General features: G+C 40.0%; 1 protein-coding gene across 1 annotated transcript; it reads left to right on the forward strand.

The window, feature by feature from the left end:
* Positions 1–737: 737 nt before the first annotated feature.
* On the forward strand, positions 738–15240 carry TASL (TLR adaptor interacting with endolysosomal SLC15A4). Its single transcript, XM_040266355.1, has 2 exons — positions 738–976; positions 12926–15240. Exon 2 carries the CDS (start codon positions 12927–12929, stop codon positions 13827–13829), a length of 903 nt encoding a protein of 300 aa, XP_040122289.1. The 5' UTR covers positions 738–976; position 12926; the 3' UTR covers positions 13830–15240.
* Positions 15241–18343: the final 3103 nt, after the last annotated feature.

Below are 18343 nucleotides of genomic sequence, written 5' to 3' on the forward strand. Positions count from 1 at the left end.
TAAAAATACAAATTAGAGCATATTATGTCTTCCATGCTTTTTTGAAACAATGTATCTTGGAGATTTTTTTCCTATTATTAGACATAAAATTACCTCAATAATTTTCTACAGTAGGGATATACTCCCAGGTATTTGGACAATATCGTATTTATGAATATTTTTTCTTGGTTGTTTCTTAATGTTGCCACAAATATCTTTTAACATATCTTTGTGTAGAGGTGGAAATATATCTTATGGATAAATTTTGGAAATGGTATTGTTGGGCCAAAGGGTATGAATATTTAAAATTTTGGAAAATAACAGATACTGGAAAATTGCCTTTTGAAAATGTTTATAATCTCACCAATAGTGTATGAGAGTGCCTCCTTCCCCACAACCTTGCTCACTCAGGGTACTATTGAATTTTTAAACCTTCGTTAATTTGAGAGAGAAAACTTTTCATTTGCATTTTTAAAATTATGAGTCCAACTGAGCAATAACACTTCTCAAGAACTAAAGGTTAATGATGAAATGGAATGCGCGAAATCATCTTTGACTTGGCTCTCTTTTGGGAGAGGGGTCCCAGGGAATTTGTTAGAGGAATACATTTATGTTTAAGGGTTCTTACATAACATGTAGTAATAAACTACTTTAACAAGAGGCAGTTTCATAGATAGGTTTCATTTTTCAAAAAGGGGAAGAAACACTATTCTGTGGCTTGATGTGGGTTTGTCAGTTATTGCCTCCCCCCTTCTTGGGACTTCCCACTCTTCTTTAGCACAAATCAGACTTGAGCAAAAACAACTTTTTCCATAGGATCAGTTATAAAAAGAATGGCAAGGGCAATGACCAGCTTAGTTTATTGGTTTTATCAGGGAAAGTAGACTCACCAAAGGCTTGTGAACGTTTCTGGTCAAAGCACTGGCTGGCTTATTCATCTCTGTATGGTCAATCGTGGTATTTCTGCAGGACCAAAGGCACGGACTGGTTAGTGAAGGTAAGCAAAGGAGGCAACAAACCCTATGACTGTGAACTCTATCTGTCATTTCTCTTCTCACCCTTTCTTCACACTTTATTGAGTTCAGCAGAACTCAGATCTCATGACATCTAAAATGCTTTTCTCATTTACCAGATCAGAAGTGAATGTAAACAAGCATTCAATGGAGTTAGACAATGAAGAGAAATTAAGCCAAACACTCCACTTCTCTTACCTCATGGTCACATTTTAGACATTTCTTAAACTACTTTACTTAAAATTTTACTGATCTGATCAAGTATTTGTTATGTCATTTGTTCAGTCCCTGTTTGCTAATTTCTACACAGGTTTAGCATCTGCGTTTTTTAAAGAAGGCCTAAAAACCTAAGCAGGGACAGCACAACTCGAATTTGGTCACAGGAATGTAGTTTTAGAGATGGATACAATGACCATAAATTCCAATTTGACTCTCAATTATTTGCTGGATGAAGCTGTGATAAGCGTTTTTCTGTGTGGCAGGATATATGCAAAGTAAATGTGATTGACAGTGATGAGGCTTTTCAAATTGCCATCTGGGTGATTCGGGAAAAGTCTCCCTGTTGGTATTAAAGACAGTACATGCACAAGTACTTTTGCTTGAATTTTGCTTGAATTATCTTTAGATCTGCTCATTCTTTTTTTGAGCACATCTATATGTGCTTGAATATAAACTTGGTTCGACCAGAATATTCATGCTCATATTTTTAGACCATTTTTTTGCATACGTCAGTTGTAAGAAGCTCATGTTTCCGAGCTTGAGAAGCTTTCTGGAGGAGTGGAGAGTATTTCAAATTTGTGTAAAACATTCATATTATAATGGTAATTTGGGGGATCTACACATGTGAGCTAATTTTATTATTTTGGAGCAAAGTGATGTTTTCAATAGTTATTTCAAGTTACTAGAACATTTCCAACCACAGACCTAATGATTATCTTAGATATATAAGATATTGTCTCTCTGAGCTCATCATCGGCACAACAGAATGTAAATTTCCCTTCATTAACTAACTGTAGTTACTTTCCTTCTAATTTTTTTGCAAAGTTTCAATACTATTGAAAAATGGAAAAAAACTACTTCAATGAACAAACGTTTCTATCAATGAACACATGTTCAATAGTGCAATGCACACACATTTCTAGTAGTCATATAGCATTTCATCACATTTATTTTTTCTCCTGCTATGTCTCTCTCTCTCTCTCTGTATATATACATAAACACACACATACACAGGTTGTTGTTTTTTCTGAATTGTTTGAAAGAATATTGTTGATTTCAGGACAGTATCCTCAAATTTTTGACCCATATCTCCTATGAAAAAGAGTAATCTTCTACATGACTATAATGATAAGGAAATTTAATCTTAATATAATACTATTATCTAATAGTAGATCCATATTCAAATTTCTCTAATTATCCACATGTCCTCTAGAGAGTTTTCATTTTTTTAATTCAGGATTCAGTCTTGCATTGCATTTGGTTGATATGCTTACAATTAAGTAAATGTTATTGGTAATAGCCATAATTAACAATATAATTAACAATTAAGAATTATAACACCAAGGAAATTTAGTATCAATTCTATCATGATTGCTTTTCTTATTTTTTAGTCCTTTCATTAGTATCAAAATACTTTTAAAGTAATTCAAAGTGATCATAAGCTTTCATTTTTCTGTTTGTGAGATAGAAAGACAGGATATGAAGAAAAATCCAAACTATGACAAAAATATATTTACTAATATATCTGCATCAAAATTTATATTTTCTGAAATAAGGAAATTTATATCCAGATAAAGCCCTTGGAAGTAGCTGTTTTCTTTGTTCATAAGGATCTAAGTAGAACTGAACAGAAAATTATTTACTTGTTGATGTTAATATGGAAAACAGAGGCCTTTTGATTTATGATTATTTTAGCCATCAAATTAGACTTTTGGGAACTAACTCATTAAGTAAGAATCACTTCATGTTTGACAGAAGAATTGGTAATCCAAATTATATGTTTTATAACAGGAAATGAAACAAAGTGAGGAATATTTTAGAGCCTCCATCAACAAAGGCCACAGAATATGAAATAACAGGGACATAAACCAAGGTGTATGATTAAGTGAATGGTTATTTTCAGTTCTAGAGAACATGTTACTTTCAAAGATAAGAGTCAGGAAAATGCAGGAGATCTAAAGAAACACTTTGTTTTGGGTAAAGTTCTTGTATTATTCACTGGAAAAAACTAATGTAACATAGATTTAGTTACATTATTATAACTAGATTAAGAACAAAATAATATTCAAGTTTTTCAATGATAACCTTTCAGTGGTTTATATGCAAGTCCTCCAAATCAAGATCTTTAAAAAACATAGATTGGAATGAAATGATCTAAAATTAAGATTATAGGGTAAATACAGAGATGAAGAAATGAAATAGAGCATTTTGGGGATGGAGGCATTATAAAGAAATAACATTTCTGGTATATCACCTACATATAATCTTAACAAGACAGCTTGCTTCACTATAAATATGAGGCAAAAATAAATGTGCTCATCTGATTGGAAAATTTTAAAAAGTAATAGTGTATTGAAGAATAACAGTGGAAACAGTTAATTTTAGACACTGATGGTGAAAGAACAAATTGGCCCAAGCTACTTGAAAGACAATTCTGCTTCTCCAAATCTGACCTGGGGAAACATTCCTGGAGGCACATGAAGTGACTGCAGAGTCAACAAGCAAGAAAAACCTCCATGTCTACTATGAGAAATTATTTGCTAACATAAGTTGTGCCTGTTATTTTCCATGAAAAGGCAGACCTATATAAGCAGGCATTGCTGACAAGTGGGAACTAAACTGCACCCCAACTAGCTAGGTTCAAGATCATCTATGAAACAGACAATAACATTTTTCTGTCCCTATTTCTGTGACGTTACATACCGTGATGCCCTGAGGCAGTCCCATCCAGTGCCTCCATTTTTGTGTGGCTATGAAGAAGGAAATGGCAACCCACTCCAGTGTTCTTGCCTGGAGAATCCCAGAGACGGGGGAGCCTGGTGGGCTGCCGTCTCTGGGGACGCACAGAGTCGGACACGACTGAAGTGACTTAGCAGCAGCAGCAGCATGGAGGTCTTCTCTGCACTGTCTCAACCACCTAGCTTCTCAGAAGTCTTAGTTCACATACATTCAAACAGTCTTTTCAAGGACAGGATCTCTTCTGCCACCGTATCATCCCCCAATACCCCCACTTCCTACCAATCCTCCATCTTCCTGCTTTTCTTTTGCTATTGCCAGTTACTCCATTTAAAGGACTGTCTCAATGATTTATTTCACTGTTCAAAGTAGCAGCTGGATTTTGCTAAGGTTGTGTGCAATCCTGATAAATATATTGGGGTAGGAGAGATAAGAACTTAGAATTTCTCTCTAATTTAGGGGCAAGGATTTTGAATGGATGGCCAGGGACTCTGGAATGTTGAGATATGAGACTTGATAGCGGGTGGTGCAATGGGGATGGATAGGGAAAAAGGGCTCTTGGACAGAGGAAGAAGGGCATGAATGCCTGGGTTGGGCATGGGATGTGGGTGAACTGGGAGGAGTCCAGCATGGCTGGGATCCTGGGTCCTGTGAGAACAGGCAGAGATTGAGATGAAGAAGGCAGATAAGAACCATGTATCACGAGGGCCTAACATGTGTGGACTTTATCCTGGAGGTAATGGGGAGCTGTTGATATTTACACAGGGTATCTGTAATATTAAATTACCCTGTGGTTGTAAAATTAAGGGCAATGCCAGGCTACAGCAGTGGGAATAGTTAAGGAAAGTGTCCATATTGTTAGTTTAAAAGAGCACACGAATGTGGATGAACCCAGAGGCTGTCATTTAGAGTGAAGTTAGAAAGAGAAAAACAAATATCGTAAATCAATGCACATATATGGAATCTAGAAAGATGGTACTGATGAACCTACTTGCAGGGTAGGAATAGAGGCACAAATATAGAAAATAGATATGTAGACACAGCGGGGTAAGGAGAAGGTGGGATGAATTGAGAGAGTGGCATTGACATATATACACTGTGTGTGTCCAATTCTTTGCGAACCCAAGGACTGTAGCCCGCTAGGCTCCTCTACCATGTATAAAACAGATGGCTGGTGGGAAGCTGCTGTATAGCACAGGGTGCTCAGCTCAATGCGCTGTGATGACCTAGAGGGGTGGGAAGCAGGGGTTGGGTGGGGAGGGAGGCTTAAGAGGGAGGGGATATATGTATACATATAGCTGATTCATGCTGTTGTACAGCAGAAACCAAATACTACATTGTAAAGCAATTATATAAAATTTTTTTTTAGAAAGAGCAGAGTAGAAATTATTTGTGTATCTCAAAGACATATGAACACTGATACACAACTGAGTCAAACATGTAGCCCTGTGGGGTGGGCACTGGCTGTATTCTTATCTTTTCTTTCTATATTTCACTGCATCTTCCTTCCCTTACTTGGCAAGGGTTGTTATTACATAAGAGTCAGGACTGGTACCCTTTTCCTGGAGGGACTAATTGCTTGTCACGACTGTGCAATATTAACTGCTCTCAACTAGGCATTAGTTAACATTTTACGAATAGATCATACACTTTGGGGTTAGAAAATCTGAACTTGAATCTTGCCTCTACTACTTACTTGCTTTGTGATCTTGGGGAAGTCATTTGTCCTATCTTAATCTCAGTTTTCTCATTTGGAAAACCTGGATAATGATAACATCTAACAGTGCAGTGCTATTGGAAGATTAGGGGTAATGGTTGGAAAGCACCCAACACAACTGTGATTATTATTGTGTCCTATCCCAATTACTGCACCTGCTTTTCGATTTAGGTCAAGGATAGGCAAGCCATAACCTGTGTGTCAAGTTGGCCCTTTGTCTGTTTTTGTAAATAAAGTTTCACTGGAATACAGCCACACCCATTTGTTTACATGCTGTCTCTCACTGCTATCCTGCTATGATGGCCGAGTTGAGTGGTTGTGACAGACACCTAAAATATTAAATATTTGGCCATTTATAGAAAAAGTTTTCTGAACCCTAAGTTGGATTTTTCCAAAAATTTCCTCTTATCGTTTCTTCCCTCTTTAGTTTTTGTCTTTAAATCCATGCTTGTGTTGTTTGAATGTAAATTAAAAGTATGTCTATGTACAGAGTTATAATGACAGTTTTCTGAAAAGTGTTAATATAGAAGGAAGAATTCATATTACAATTTCTTCTAAAATCCAAGTAAATGATTTAACAATGTGCTGCACTTCAGTACATATTTCTAAGTTGTGAATTTGCACAGCAGGTTAATTTTGGTATTCCCCTGTCTGGTAATGATTAATGGAGGCTAAATTTGTCTAGAACATCTCATCTGCAAATGTCCTTGAAAGTCTTTTCCTTCACACTTCAAAAATTTTTTTTTCTTTTTCTTTTGTATTGTAGTAGAGCCAATGAACAATGTTGTGACAGTTTCTGGGGAACAGTGAAAGGACTCAGCCATACATACACATGTATCCATTTTCTCTCAAACTCTTACTCAATCATGGAAAATTCCAGATGTATCTCTGTCTCTGTCTTCTCTGTGATGAGAAATAAAAATTCAAGTGATAAAATATCTTTGTACAATTGAAATAATCCATTGACTTAAGTTTACCATCTCGGATAAATTTAAGTCAAATATTTATTTGAAGTACATCTTTTTAATAACTTTGAAGAGTGAGGTCTTCTAAAAATTTTATAATTACTTAAGTTTATTAAGAAAAATGTCAACAATTAATCAAAATAAACCCAAATAACTTTCTCTGTTTTAAAATTTTAAGATGTCATGATACATAGTACTATTTTAATTCTAGTGGTACATTAAATGGTTTTTATAAAGATCAAATGAGTTAACATATGTATAATTTGGGGGTTTCACACATTATTCTCTCCACAGCTTGAGAAAAATCTTGCAAAAGTTGCTCTAGCATGCTCTCTGCTGCCCTCTGCTGCTCATTTTCAGAAATGGATTTTGAGTTAATATCTCGGGCTTCCTGATGGCTAAGCGGTAAAGAATCTGCCTGCAATGCAGAAGATGTAGGAGACACAGGTCGATCCCTGGGTCAGAAAGACCCCTTGAGGAGGGCATGGCAACCCACTCGAGTATTCTGGCCTGGAGAATCCCATGGACAGAGGAGCCTGGTGGGCTACAGCCCATAGGGTCGCAAAGAGTCAGACATGACTGAAGCATGGACACATGCAGTGCTTACCTCATTTATTTTCTTCCCTTAATATAGTCCAAAGCCCATGCAATATTAAAGTTTGAGGGGATTCTATAATTGAATCTCACATTCTCAATTTACAGATAAGAAGTTGAGTCTCTGAGAGGTTAAGTGACACGCAAGCATGGGCTCTGTTTTCTTTCCTTTTTTTAATCCATGCTGTGCAGCTTGTGGGATCTTAGCTCCCAACCAGGGACTGAACCCAGGTCCTCTGCAGGGGAAGCGTGGAGTTCTTCTCACTCCACTTCCAAAATCCCACTGGACTACCAGGGGATTCTAGCGAGCTCTGTTTTCTGACAGACCAGCATTTGAATGCCTACTGGTTATGGACATAGTACTTAATTTTGATACATAGAAAATGAGAATAATAGTACCTACATCTTTGAATTTTTGTGGGGATTCATTGATTTAGTACATAAAAGGCACTGAGAACAGTGTCTGGGTTGTAGCCAGTATAAATGCTAGCCCTGCATTAACTAGACTAAAACCACAACAAGATCAGAACTAGAATTCTAGTCTCTTGACTACCAGTTCAATAGTAGTTTTTTTTTTTTTTTTGGCCTTAATGAGTCTGCATAGCAACCAAATTTTACCTTCCAATGTCCAATGTGGATTTTTAGAATGTGACCTGCTCACGTTGGAAGTTCTTGTAGTTTCTGTGACACTATCAACACTGCAGAGCTTGTTGCGGCTCATTCCTCCTTGTACTGTTCAAGGCAGGTTCCCCACAGAAATTATTACCCATACAAGCTCCTCAAGCCTCCAGACAGAAAATCCTGTGGCCCACACTTGGGAGATGCTGTCACTGTTGACTGACAGTAACCCTTCTAATGAGTTCCCTGCTTGAATCTCCAGTGCACAGTTAGACACCTGCACTCACTTACCAAGAGTCTGACTCAAGAGGAACTGAAGTAAACCCATCAGCTCCTTTCCTGGCTCTCTCTCCTGATCTCTCCATTTTGGTCAATGCTGGTGTCAACTGTCAGCATGCCTAGACGCAGTTACGTCTTCTCCTTCACTGCCAAGTCCAGGAGTCATGGCCTCTCAAGTTCATTGCTTCCCTTCCTTTTCTGCTTCCTTCTTCCTGGCTCCTGCCCCTAAATAGCTCAGGTGGGCATGAATCCAGCAGCCCCTAACCTGGGTCCTGGACTCCAATTTCATTCTGCTAACATTCATCTTGCCCTTTATTCATAGATCACATTATGCCTTGAAAAACCTTGGTTACCTTCCAGAGGTTTGTATTGCCTTCAGTGTAAACTTAAAGTCCTCAGCCTTGCATGTCTCAATATACCTCCCTGACCTTTTCTCTCACTCTTTTCTCATAGGAATTTGTTCCTTTAGGCATGGGTGTCTCTTTCCCTTGGTATTATGACACATTTTCTGCTTTTCCATCATTGGTCCTACCACTGTACTGGTCTGCCTTGCACCCTATGGTAGGGCTCTTATTCTATCAGAATTAAGGTATCAACAAAGCTCTCAGCCCATGACAAATAGGGCAAAGAGGCTTTTATGTGTGGAGAAGGCAATGGCACCCCACTCCAGTACTCTTGCCTGGAAAATCCCATGGACGGAGGAGCCTGGTGGGCTGCAGTCCATGGGGTCACTAAGAGTTGGACAGGACTGAGTGATGTCACTTTCACCTTTCACTTTCATGCATTGGAGAAGGAAATGGCAACCCACTCCAGTGTTCTTGCCTGGAGAATCCCAGGGACGGGGGAGCCTGGTGGGCTGCAGTCCATGGGGTCACTAAGAGTTGGACAGGACTGACTGACGTCACTTTCACCTTTCACTTTCATGCATTGGAGAAGGAAATGGCAACCCACCCCAGTGTTCTTGCCTGGAGAATCCCAGGGACGGGGGAGCCTGGTGGGCTGCCATCTATGGGTCGCACAGAGCCGGACATGACTGAAGCGACTTAGCAACGGCAGCAGCAACTTTTATGTGTGTGTTAGTTGCTCAGTCATGTCTAACTCTTTGTGACCGCCATGGCCTATATAGCCCACCAAGCACCTCTGTCCATGGGATTTTCCATGCAAGAATACTGGAGTGGTTTGCCATGCCCTTCTCCAGGGGATCTTCCTGACTCAGGGATCGAACCAGGTCTTGGCCATTACTCAAAACAAAATCCACTTCCTTCACTACTGTGAATGAGCAGAGGTTATCTGGAGAACTTATACACATCAGCCACATAAAATGAGAGAAGAATCCACTATGATTTTTTAATACAAAAAGAAATGTGATAAACAGGTGATTTGGGATAATGGCTGGATGGGAACAAGGGGGACTCAAGGATGATTTTGCATTATCACCTTCACTATCTTCTAAGTCTGTGCTGTCCAATATCTTAGCCATGTGGTATTTTTAGTTTCAATTAAATGAAGTTAATTAATCAGTGAAATTCAGTTTCATTAGCCACATTTCAAGGGCTTAATAGTCACATATGGCTGTTAATATTTTGGACAGCACATATGTAGATCAGTCTGTCATCCCAGAAAGTTCTGTTGGACTGCACTGGTCTAGATTTTTCATTTGCTTTTCTAAGTCATCTACCCCTGATCTATTGCTTTCCAGTTTCTAAAGTATAACTGCTCTAGTCTCTTCTCTTGTTCTCCCTTTTCTCATGTATTATATTAAAAAAATCATGTTATTGTTTTAGTGAAGTTTAAGGAGAAAGAATACAGGTATATGTCTAATCCATTACTTTTCCTAAAAATCTTTGCTTTTCTCTCCCTCAGTTTGATCTTGCTTTTGGGCTCACATTCTGAGTAATCAGAGTCACTTCAGGGGTCCCTCTGGCTTAGACTTGCCTCTGAATTCCAGCTTGCTTCCATAAAGCCATGGCATCAGCTGGGGATGCTGGGGGTGGGAGGGAGGTGGCACGGTGGGGACATTTCTGGCTGTTGTCATGTAGTCACATGGGCATCCATGGTAAGTTCTCATCATTCACCTGGCCCCTGGTTAACATTCTATAACTATCATGTCTGCAATCTGCCCATCCCCAGTGGAGGTTTTTACCAGGTTTGCAGGCTCTGGGCAGCATGCTGGTACCTAAGCAGACTTCACAAGGCAGCCTTAGGCTGGTCCACCTGGGCATTCCATTTGGTTGGTTTTCCTCCTGCTCCTCAGGTTCTATGTGGGGGTTAGGGCACAGGCCTCATCTACTCAGGGGTCCCCCACTCTATCTGGCACCATCCTCTTTCCCTCCATAGGGATTTCATTCACTGAGTCTATTGTTGATATGTCAATATGATGCCCTAAGTCATTTGGTAGTGGCTTAGTTGCTAAGTTGTGTTCAGCTCTTGCAACCTCATGGACTGTAGCCTACCAGCCTCCTCTATCCATGGATTTCCCAGAGAAGAATACTGGAGTGGGTTGCCATTTCCTGCTCCAGTGGATCTTTCCAACCCAGGGATCGAATCCGGGTCTCCTGGATTGCAGGCAGACTCTTTACCACTGAGCCACTTGGCTCAGTGACCGAGCCGCCAGGATTTAGGGTTCTGGATTCTGAAGTGTAAAAGCTCAGGTTATGGAATCTCAAAACTCATTTCTCTAAAACTATGATTTCTGCCAAGACTTTCTAAAGATTCTTTAGCAACTCAAAAGCTGGGAGATGTGGTTTTGCTCTGGTTTTCCACAATGATAGTCTTAGGTCCTGAAGGCAGAAGGCCCCACTTGCAATCTGGGTACAGTGAAGTGGGAGGGTCATGAGGTACCTGCATCAGTAGGAAGCCTTAGGATAAACTTTCTTGCTCTGTTAATTATCTTCTCATGTATAGAAGATTTGCCTTTTCACCTGGATGTACAGTTTGTTAAGAACGGAACCACACAAGTGTTTTGGGGAAGAACATTTTCTTACTATTATAAGTGTGTCCAGCATACAAGAATCGCTTCACGGATGTGTTGAAGACCTTTAACTTTGTAGCTTCATGGTACATGACAGTGTCTGGAATACAGTAAACATTTAAATCATTAATAAATCTGCTGAACATATTTTGGAATAGTTTCCCCCCAAAGAAATAAACATTGAAAACATTGGTGGTAGTAGCATAGTCGCTAAGTCATGCCCAGCTCTTTTTGACCCTATGGACTGTAGCCTATCAGATTCTTCTGTCCATGAGACTTCCCAGCAAGAATACTGGAGTGGGTTGCCATTTCCTTTTCCAGAGGATCTTCCCCACTCAGGGCTAGATCCCACATCTCCTCCTTGGCAGGCGATTCTTTATCACTGAGCCACCACAGAAGCCCATTAAGTACATTACATTCATAATACTAACTTTATACAATTAAAACGTTAACTTGGAAAATAACTTCATGACTATAAAAGAGATACTAAAATTAAAAAAAGAATCCTTAGGGTTAAGATAATCCTTTTCTAATATGACTTGTCAATTTCAGGCTCAAATTAACGGGTCTGTTTTAGAAGCCCAGCCCTTGAGGCCAAAGCAGGTCAGTTCTCTTTGCTCTTGTCTGTTGCTCCATTGCTAAGAGTGTCTTTCTTGGAAAATGTAGCTGTGGACTTCCAGCCTATTCTGCTGCTGCTGTTAAGTCACTCAGTCATGTCTGACTCTTTGCAACCCCATGGACTGTAGCCTGCCAGGCTCCTCTGTCCATGGGATTTCCCAGGCAAGGATACTAGAGTGGGTTGCCATTTCCTTCTCCAGGGGATCTTCTCAACCCAGGAATCTAATCTGGGTTTCCTGCATTGGCAGGTGGATTCTTTACCACTGAGCCACTAGGAAGCCCCCAGCCTATTCTAGTCACCTTAGAATCAGTGACAACTGCTAACAGTGGCAGGAGCGGTGCAGGTAGAGGAAAAGCTCACAGTAAGAAAAGTTCCTTGGTAACTGGGGTAGAGATAAACACGTTAGTCAGACACAGGAACATTTTCAGGACGTACTGTAAAAACTAGGACGGAGAGAGCAAGAAAGCCATCCTGGGCAGCAAAGGGAGACAAAGGCTTCATGGTCCATCACGAAAGGTTGACAGTGAATTAATTTCATACCCTGCCACTGCTGTTTATTATATAATTCAAGTTAAGGATCCTTTGATTTCCTCCTCAAGGCAAGCAACTGCGCTAGCTCCCAAGAATAAAATACGATGATGAGTAAGATATAGCTCTCATTTTCAGTAGAATCTGCCACCAATTCCCTCATTTTTTCATAACCCACTAGTGATGCTGCTTCCCCAGTTTGCAGCTACTCAATCACTCTCCATTTCCTTCAGGGCAGAAGGCAGATGCCCTTGCCTGACTCCCAACGCCCTTTAGGATTCAATTTCAGTCGACATCCCCAGCCCTCTCTGCTTAGGCTCAGTGTCTTATATACGCCATGTAAGGCCATCTCATCAATTTCTTATAACTGTGACTAGGGATGGAACTCCTAGGCTTCAGTTTATCTGAAATGCCACCTTCTCTGGGACATAGCCTGTCATCTCTCCTCCTTCACCCCAGGTTGTTACTCAGAAACTTGTTGAAGGAGGGAACTGTGTCCATTTCATCTTTATACCTCCAGCACACACCAGCACTCTGGTACCACAGCAGGTACAGAACGAGCAAGAGCTTGGGGAATGAATGAAATCAACTTATTTATTGTCCTTTACTTTTTTGATAGTACAGCTGCCCATTTGTGAGACTCCAATCTCCTTTTCCCCCATTGTAATTCACACATTGTCTTTCCAGAATGCTGTCAGAAGGCTATCTCAGTGGACTTGCGTACCGGAATGACATCCAGTGGAGTTATCCATCTTCTAATGAGCAAGTGGCTGAGGAAAAGGAAGAGGAAATGGAAGCCACAGCAGTTGCAAGTCTTTCTTATTCCTCTGTGGATGAAACACAAGTCCAAAATCTCTATGTGAGCTGCAAATCCTCTGGCAAGGTCATTTCTTCAGTGTATTCAAGAGAGAGCCAACATAGTAGAAATCCGAGAATTACAGTGCTGCAAACAAACCCCAATCCTGTGTATGAAAGCCCAAACTTGGCTGCAGTTGAACTATACAGAGACACCAGCAGAGAGACCTACTTGGTCCCACCTTCCTGCAAGAGTATCTGCAAGAATTACAATGACTTACAGATTGCAGGGGGCCAGGTGATGGCCATTAATTCCGTGACAACCGATTTCCCCTCTGAGGGTAGTTTTCAATATGGTCCTTTGCTGAAATCATCTGAGATTCCTTTGTCCATGGAGGATTCCATGTCCACTCAGCCCAGCGACTTGCCACCCACCCCTATCCAGCGGTATTCATCGTACTGGAGAATAACCAGCATCAAAGAGAAAAACAGCCTGCAAATGCAGAAGCCTATTTCGAATGCGATGCTGAATGAATACCTGGAGCAGAAGCTGGTGGAGTTGTATAAGCAGTACTTTATGGACACTGGGTTTCATGACAGTTCACCTACCCAGATTTTGGCATCTGAACTCATCATGACAAACGTGGACCAAATTAGTATTCAAGTCTCTATAGAGAAGAACCTGGAGATTTCGAAAGCCAGGGATATCGTCATTAACCGCCTATTACAGTATGGGTCAACCGAAATCAGCACGCCGAGTCTCCATATTTCTCAGTATAGCAACGTGAATCCATAGAGAGGCTGCTTCCATTGTTCTTTCTCAACTACTCAAATCCTAAGCAACAAGTATTCATTTATTCTGAGAATGTGCAGGAAGGGGTTGGCAAGGGGTAGAGAAGAAAACGTTGGTTGCAGGTCAGGTATGGATTAAGAGGAAATCTCATAATATTACATGTGAAGGAATGTGGGGAGAGGAGCTATAATGACTTCCAAGTGAGGGCTGTACAGCAACAAAGCAAAAATAAAAATGATCAAAAAAGAAGGTATGATTCATATAAGGGAATACAGAAAAGGAAAAAGAAGACAAACCAAGTAAGGATGCACAAAATGTATGGAGAGTCCTTAAAATCTAGGAATAAAACCACCATATGACCCAGCAATACCACTCCTAGGCATGTACCCTGAGTAAACCAAAATTGAAAAAGACACATGTATCCCAATGTTCATTGCAGCACTATTTACAATAGCTAGAACATGGAAGCAACCTAGATGTCCATTGACAGATGAATAGATAAAGAAGTTATGGTACATATAAACAATAGAATATTACTCAACCATAAAAAGGAACACATCAGTTCTAATGAGGCAGATGAACCTAGAGTCTATTATACAGAGTGAAGTGAGTCAGAAAGAGAAATATCATATATTAATGCATATATATAGAATCTATAAAGATGGTATCAAAGAATTTATTTGCAGGGCAGCAATGGAAAAACAGACTTAGAAAACAGACTTATGGACAAGGGGAGAGGGGAGGTGAGGGTGAGATGTATGGAGAGAGTAAAATGGAAACTTATATTACCATATGTAAAATAGATAGCCAATGCCAATTTGCTGTATGTCTCGCAGAACTCAAACAGGGGATCTTTATCAACCTAGAGGGGTGGGATGGGGAAGCAGATAGGAGGGAGGTTCAAGAGGGAGGAGACATATGTATACCAATGGCTGATTCATGTTGATATTCGGCAGAAAACAACAAAATTCTGTAAAGAAATTATCCTTAAATTAAAATAAATAAATAAATTTAAAAAAGAAGAATGCACACCATGGCAGAAGTAAAAGCCAAAGGTTTCAGGGTAGTGAGTTAAGAATATGTTTGTCACCCAAGGAAAATCCTCCAAGTTGTTTCTTCTTGAGGGAAATGGACCACTGAAGGCTGCTACATTTGGGTAGAAAGATAGGTTCAAACAGTTTTCAAAAAATACATTTGTATCTATTTTCCCTATCTTGTACCAGATCATTTAAAAATATATTCTTTATAAAGATGAAAGTAGTAGCAAATTGCAATTGTACTTTTATTTTTTAATGATTACTTAGTACAACCTCAAATACAGCCACTCAAATCTAATTCTGTTTACTGGGGGGATGAAGTTTTCTAAAATGAAAAATACCACATAGTGAATATTAAACTACTGCTTTATTTTGCCGTGTTTGATTTTCTTGGTGGTACTAAGCTTGAAACGGAATTATGCGTCTTATTTTTCCCATTTTTCTCTTCTTTTTCTACATGCTCTCTTGTCCCTTCTGGAAGCAGGAAGGGGTCTTTTGTATTCTCTTACAAGCTCTAGGATCTCATGGTGTCAAATTCTGTAGATTCATGCACTAGAATGGTAGCTTCATGAGAGTCCCACTGCTCCACTTAATTCTTCTAGTTCAAGGACTTGCAAATGATGACTCATTGGCCAAATCTAGCCTTCCACCTGTTTCTTTTATTGAGAGGGCTTCCTCGGTGGCTCAGTGGTGAAGAATCTGTCTATCAATGCAGGAGACACGTGCACGTTCAATCCCTGGGTTTGGGAAGATCCCCTGGAGGAGAGCATGGCAACCCACTGCAGTATTCTGGCCTGGAGAATCCCACTGGACAGAGGAGCCTGGTGGGCTACAGTCCATGGGGTCGCAAAGAGTCAGACACAACATATTGCTTAAACAACAGCACCAACAACAATCTGCATATAACACGTTAGTTTTACATACACAGCATGATTTGCTATTTGCATATTCTGAAACGATGACCACAATACACCTAGTTATATTCTTTGAACTCCCGTGAGCTAAGAATTTTTTCAGCCATTTTAAAATAAAAGGAAGAATATTTTATGACATGAGAATTATGGTATTCAAATTCAGTGTCCATTAAACAAGGCTTCACTAGGGCAAAACCATATCTATTCATTTCTGTATTCTTTATGGCTGCTTTCACACTAGAAAGGCAAAGCTCAGTAAATGTCATGGAGAATATGTGGTCAACTGAAGCCAAAACCACTCTTTCCTTCCACAAAAGAAGTTTGCCTACCCTGCTCCACAGCAGTGCCCTGACCATACAACCGGTGATTGAGTTAATTCAGCTGCCTTGAGGAGGGTGACTCTGAGATGGAGACTGGTGAGCAAAGTTTATGGGGGCCTGTTGGGAACAACCTCTGTCAGGGAATGATGAAAGCCAAAGAGGTTTCCACAGATGCCTCAGCCACTTAAGGGAGCTCTGCGGTTGGGTGGGCCTTCGGCAAAAACCATCACACCATCACAATATTGTAAAGTAATTATCCTCCAATTAAAATTTTATTTATTTATTTATTTTTGTTTGTAACATAAACTCTGAAGTATTTATTTATCATCAAAAGCATAAAGATATACAAGATCCAGAACCTCATTGACAGCATGAGAAGTTATGTTCAGGACACTTTTCACAAATAAAAGTAATTGAAGACTTAGAGCATATTGATTTCCTGGGAGGTGGTATTTAAATTCCAAGGCATACAGTCACACTTTGCAAAAGGGTATATCATTCTCCTAGCCCATCCCAACAGTACACTCTAAGGGATACTTAAACTGTGTGATGCCCACCCCCATTGTACAGAGACTGTTCATCATCATGAACAATTTAGAAGGGGAAACCTTTTATTTTTCTCTATACTTTGTGTATATTTAGGTAGTTCTTGAAGCATTGTAATACAATCAGTTCTCTGAAAAATTTCAGAAAGTTTTCTCTGCTTCCCTTCCCCCCCCATTTCCCTTTTATAGGAAAAAAAATACCTTATAGTCACTCAGTCGTGTCTGACTCTTTGCAACCCCATGGACTGTAGCTCGCCAGGCTCCTCTGTCCATGGGATTACCCAGGCCAGAATACTGGAGTGGGTAGCCGTTCCCTTCTCCAGGGGATCTTCCCAATCCAGGGATCAAACCCAGGTCTCCCACATTCCAGGCGGATTCTTTACCAGCTGAGCTACCAGGGAACAAAATAAATAAATAAAGTTCAAAAACTGAAGGAGGTTCAAGAGGGAGGGGACGTATGTATACCTATGGCTGATTCACGTTGAGGTTTGACAGAAAAGGACAAAATTCTGTACATCAATTATCCTTCAGTTAAAAAATAAGTAAATTTTAAAAAATAGATAAACAACAAGGATCTACTGTATAGCAGAGGAAACTCTATTCAATATTCTGTAATAACCTATATGGAAAAGAACCTGAAAAAGAATGGATATATGTATATGTATATCTGAATCACTTAGCTGTATATTTGAAACTAAAACAACATTGTAAATTAACTATACTCCAATATAAAATAATTTTTTTTCAAAAACTGAAAAAAAAAATTGTTCCAAATTGAAATGAGGGTTGACTTTGAGTCTCCCGCTTGACCAGCAGGGGGCGCAATGGTAGCTGAAGCAATTCAGAGTCAAATTTCTCAAGGGGAATCAGCTATGAGCCTTCAGAAGCCAAACTCCTGGCAGCTCCTAGGAGAATGAGTTCCTCAGTCAGGAGGGGGAATGTGAAGCACAACAGCATCCTCTGCATTTTCCCAGTATTTGTAGAGTGAATTTTCTTTTTTAACAACATGTGAAAGTGAAGTCGCTCAGTCGTGTCTGACTCTTTGCGACCCCATGGACTTTAGCCTATCAGGCTCCTCTGTCCATGGGATTTTTCAGGCAAGAGTGCTGGAGTGGATTGCCATTTCCTTCTCCAGGGGATCTTCCCGACCCAGGAATCGAACCCGGGTTTCCTGCATTGCAGGCAGCCGCTTTACTGTCTGAGTAATTCAGAAATGATATTCACTGTTTTAAATAAATAATAGCCACTATGCATTAATTAGGCTTACCTCTGGGTAGAGAATCCACCCGCCAATGTGGGATACCTGGGTTCAATCCCTGGGTCGGGAAGATCCCCTGGAGAAGGGAATGGCTACCCGCTCCACTATTCTGGCCTGGAGAATTCCATGGAGAGAGGAGCCTGGTGGGCTAGTTCACAGGGTCACAAGAGTCACAGATGACTTAGCGACTAAACAACAGCAATGCATTAATTGCTTGCCATGGTGCCTGGCACCAGGTTAGGCATTTTCTATGAATTTTATATAATTATCATAATAACTTCCTAAGAGAGTATGCCTATTATTCCTCCACCCCTGCCTTGTTTTTTTTTTTTTTTTTTTTAAACACTGAGGAGCAAGCTCGGCTCAGGGCAGGTAAGTAATTTGTCCAAGGGCACACAGAGAGTAGTGGACCTAGATTTGAATACATTTCCATTTATATGTAA

The sequence above is a fragment of the Oryx dammah genome, unplaced genomic scaffold, assembly GCF_014754425.2.
Source record: "Oryx dammah isolate SB20612 unplaced genomic scaffold, SCBI_Odam_1.1 HiC_scaffold_23, whole genome shotgun sequence".
Lineage (NCBI taxonomy): Eukaryota > Metazoa > Chordata > Mammalia > Artiodactyla > Bovidae > Oryx > Oryx dammah.

What these genes read in the sequence shown, in the direction of transcription:
- TASL (XM_040266355.1), top strand. Translation starts at nt 12,927, where the DNA reads ATGCTGTCAGAAGGCTATCTCAGTGGACTTGCGTACCGGAATGACATC.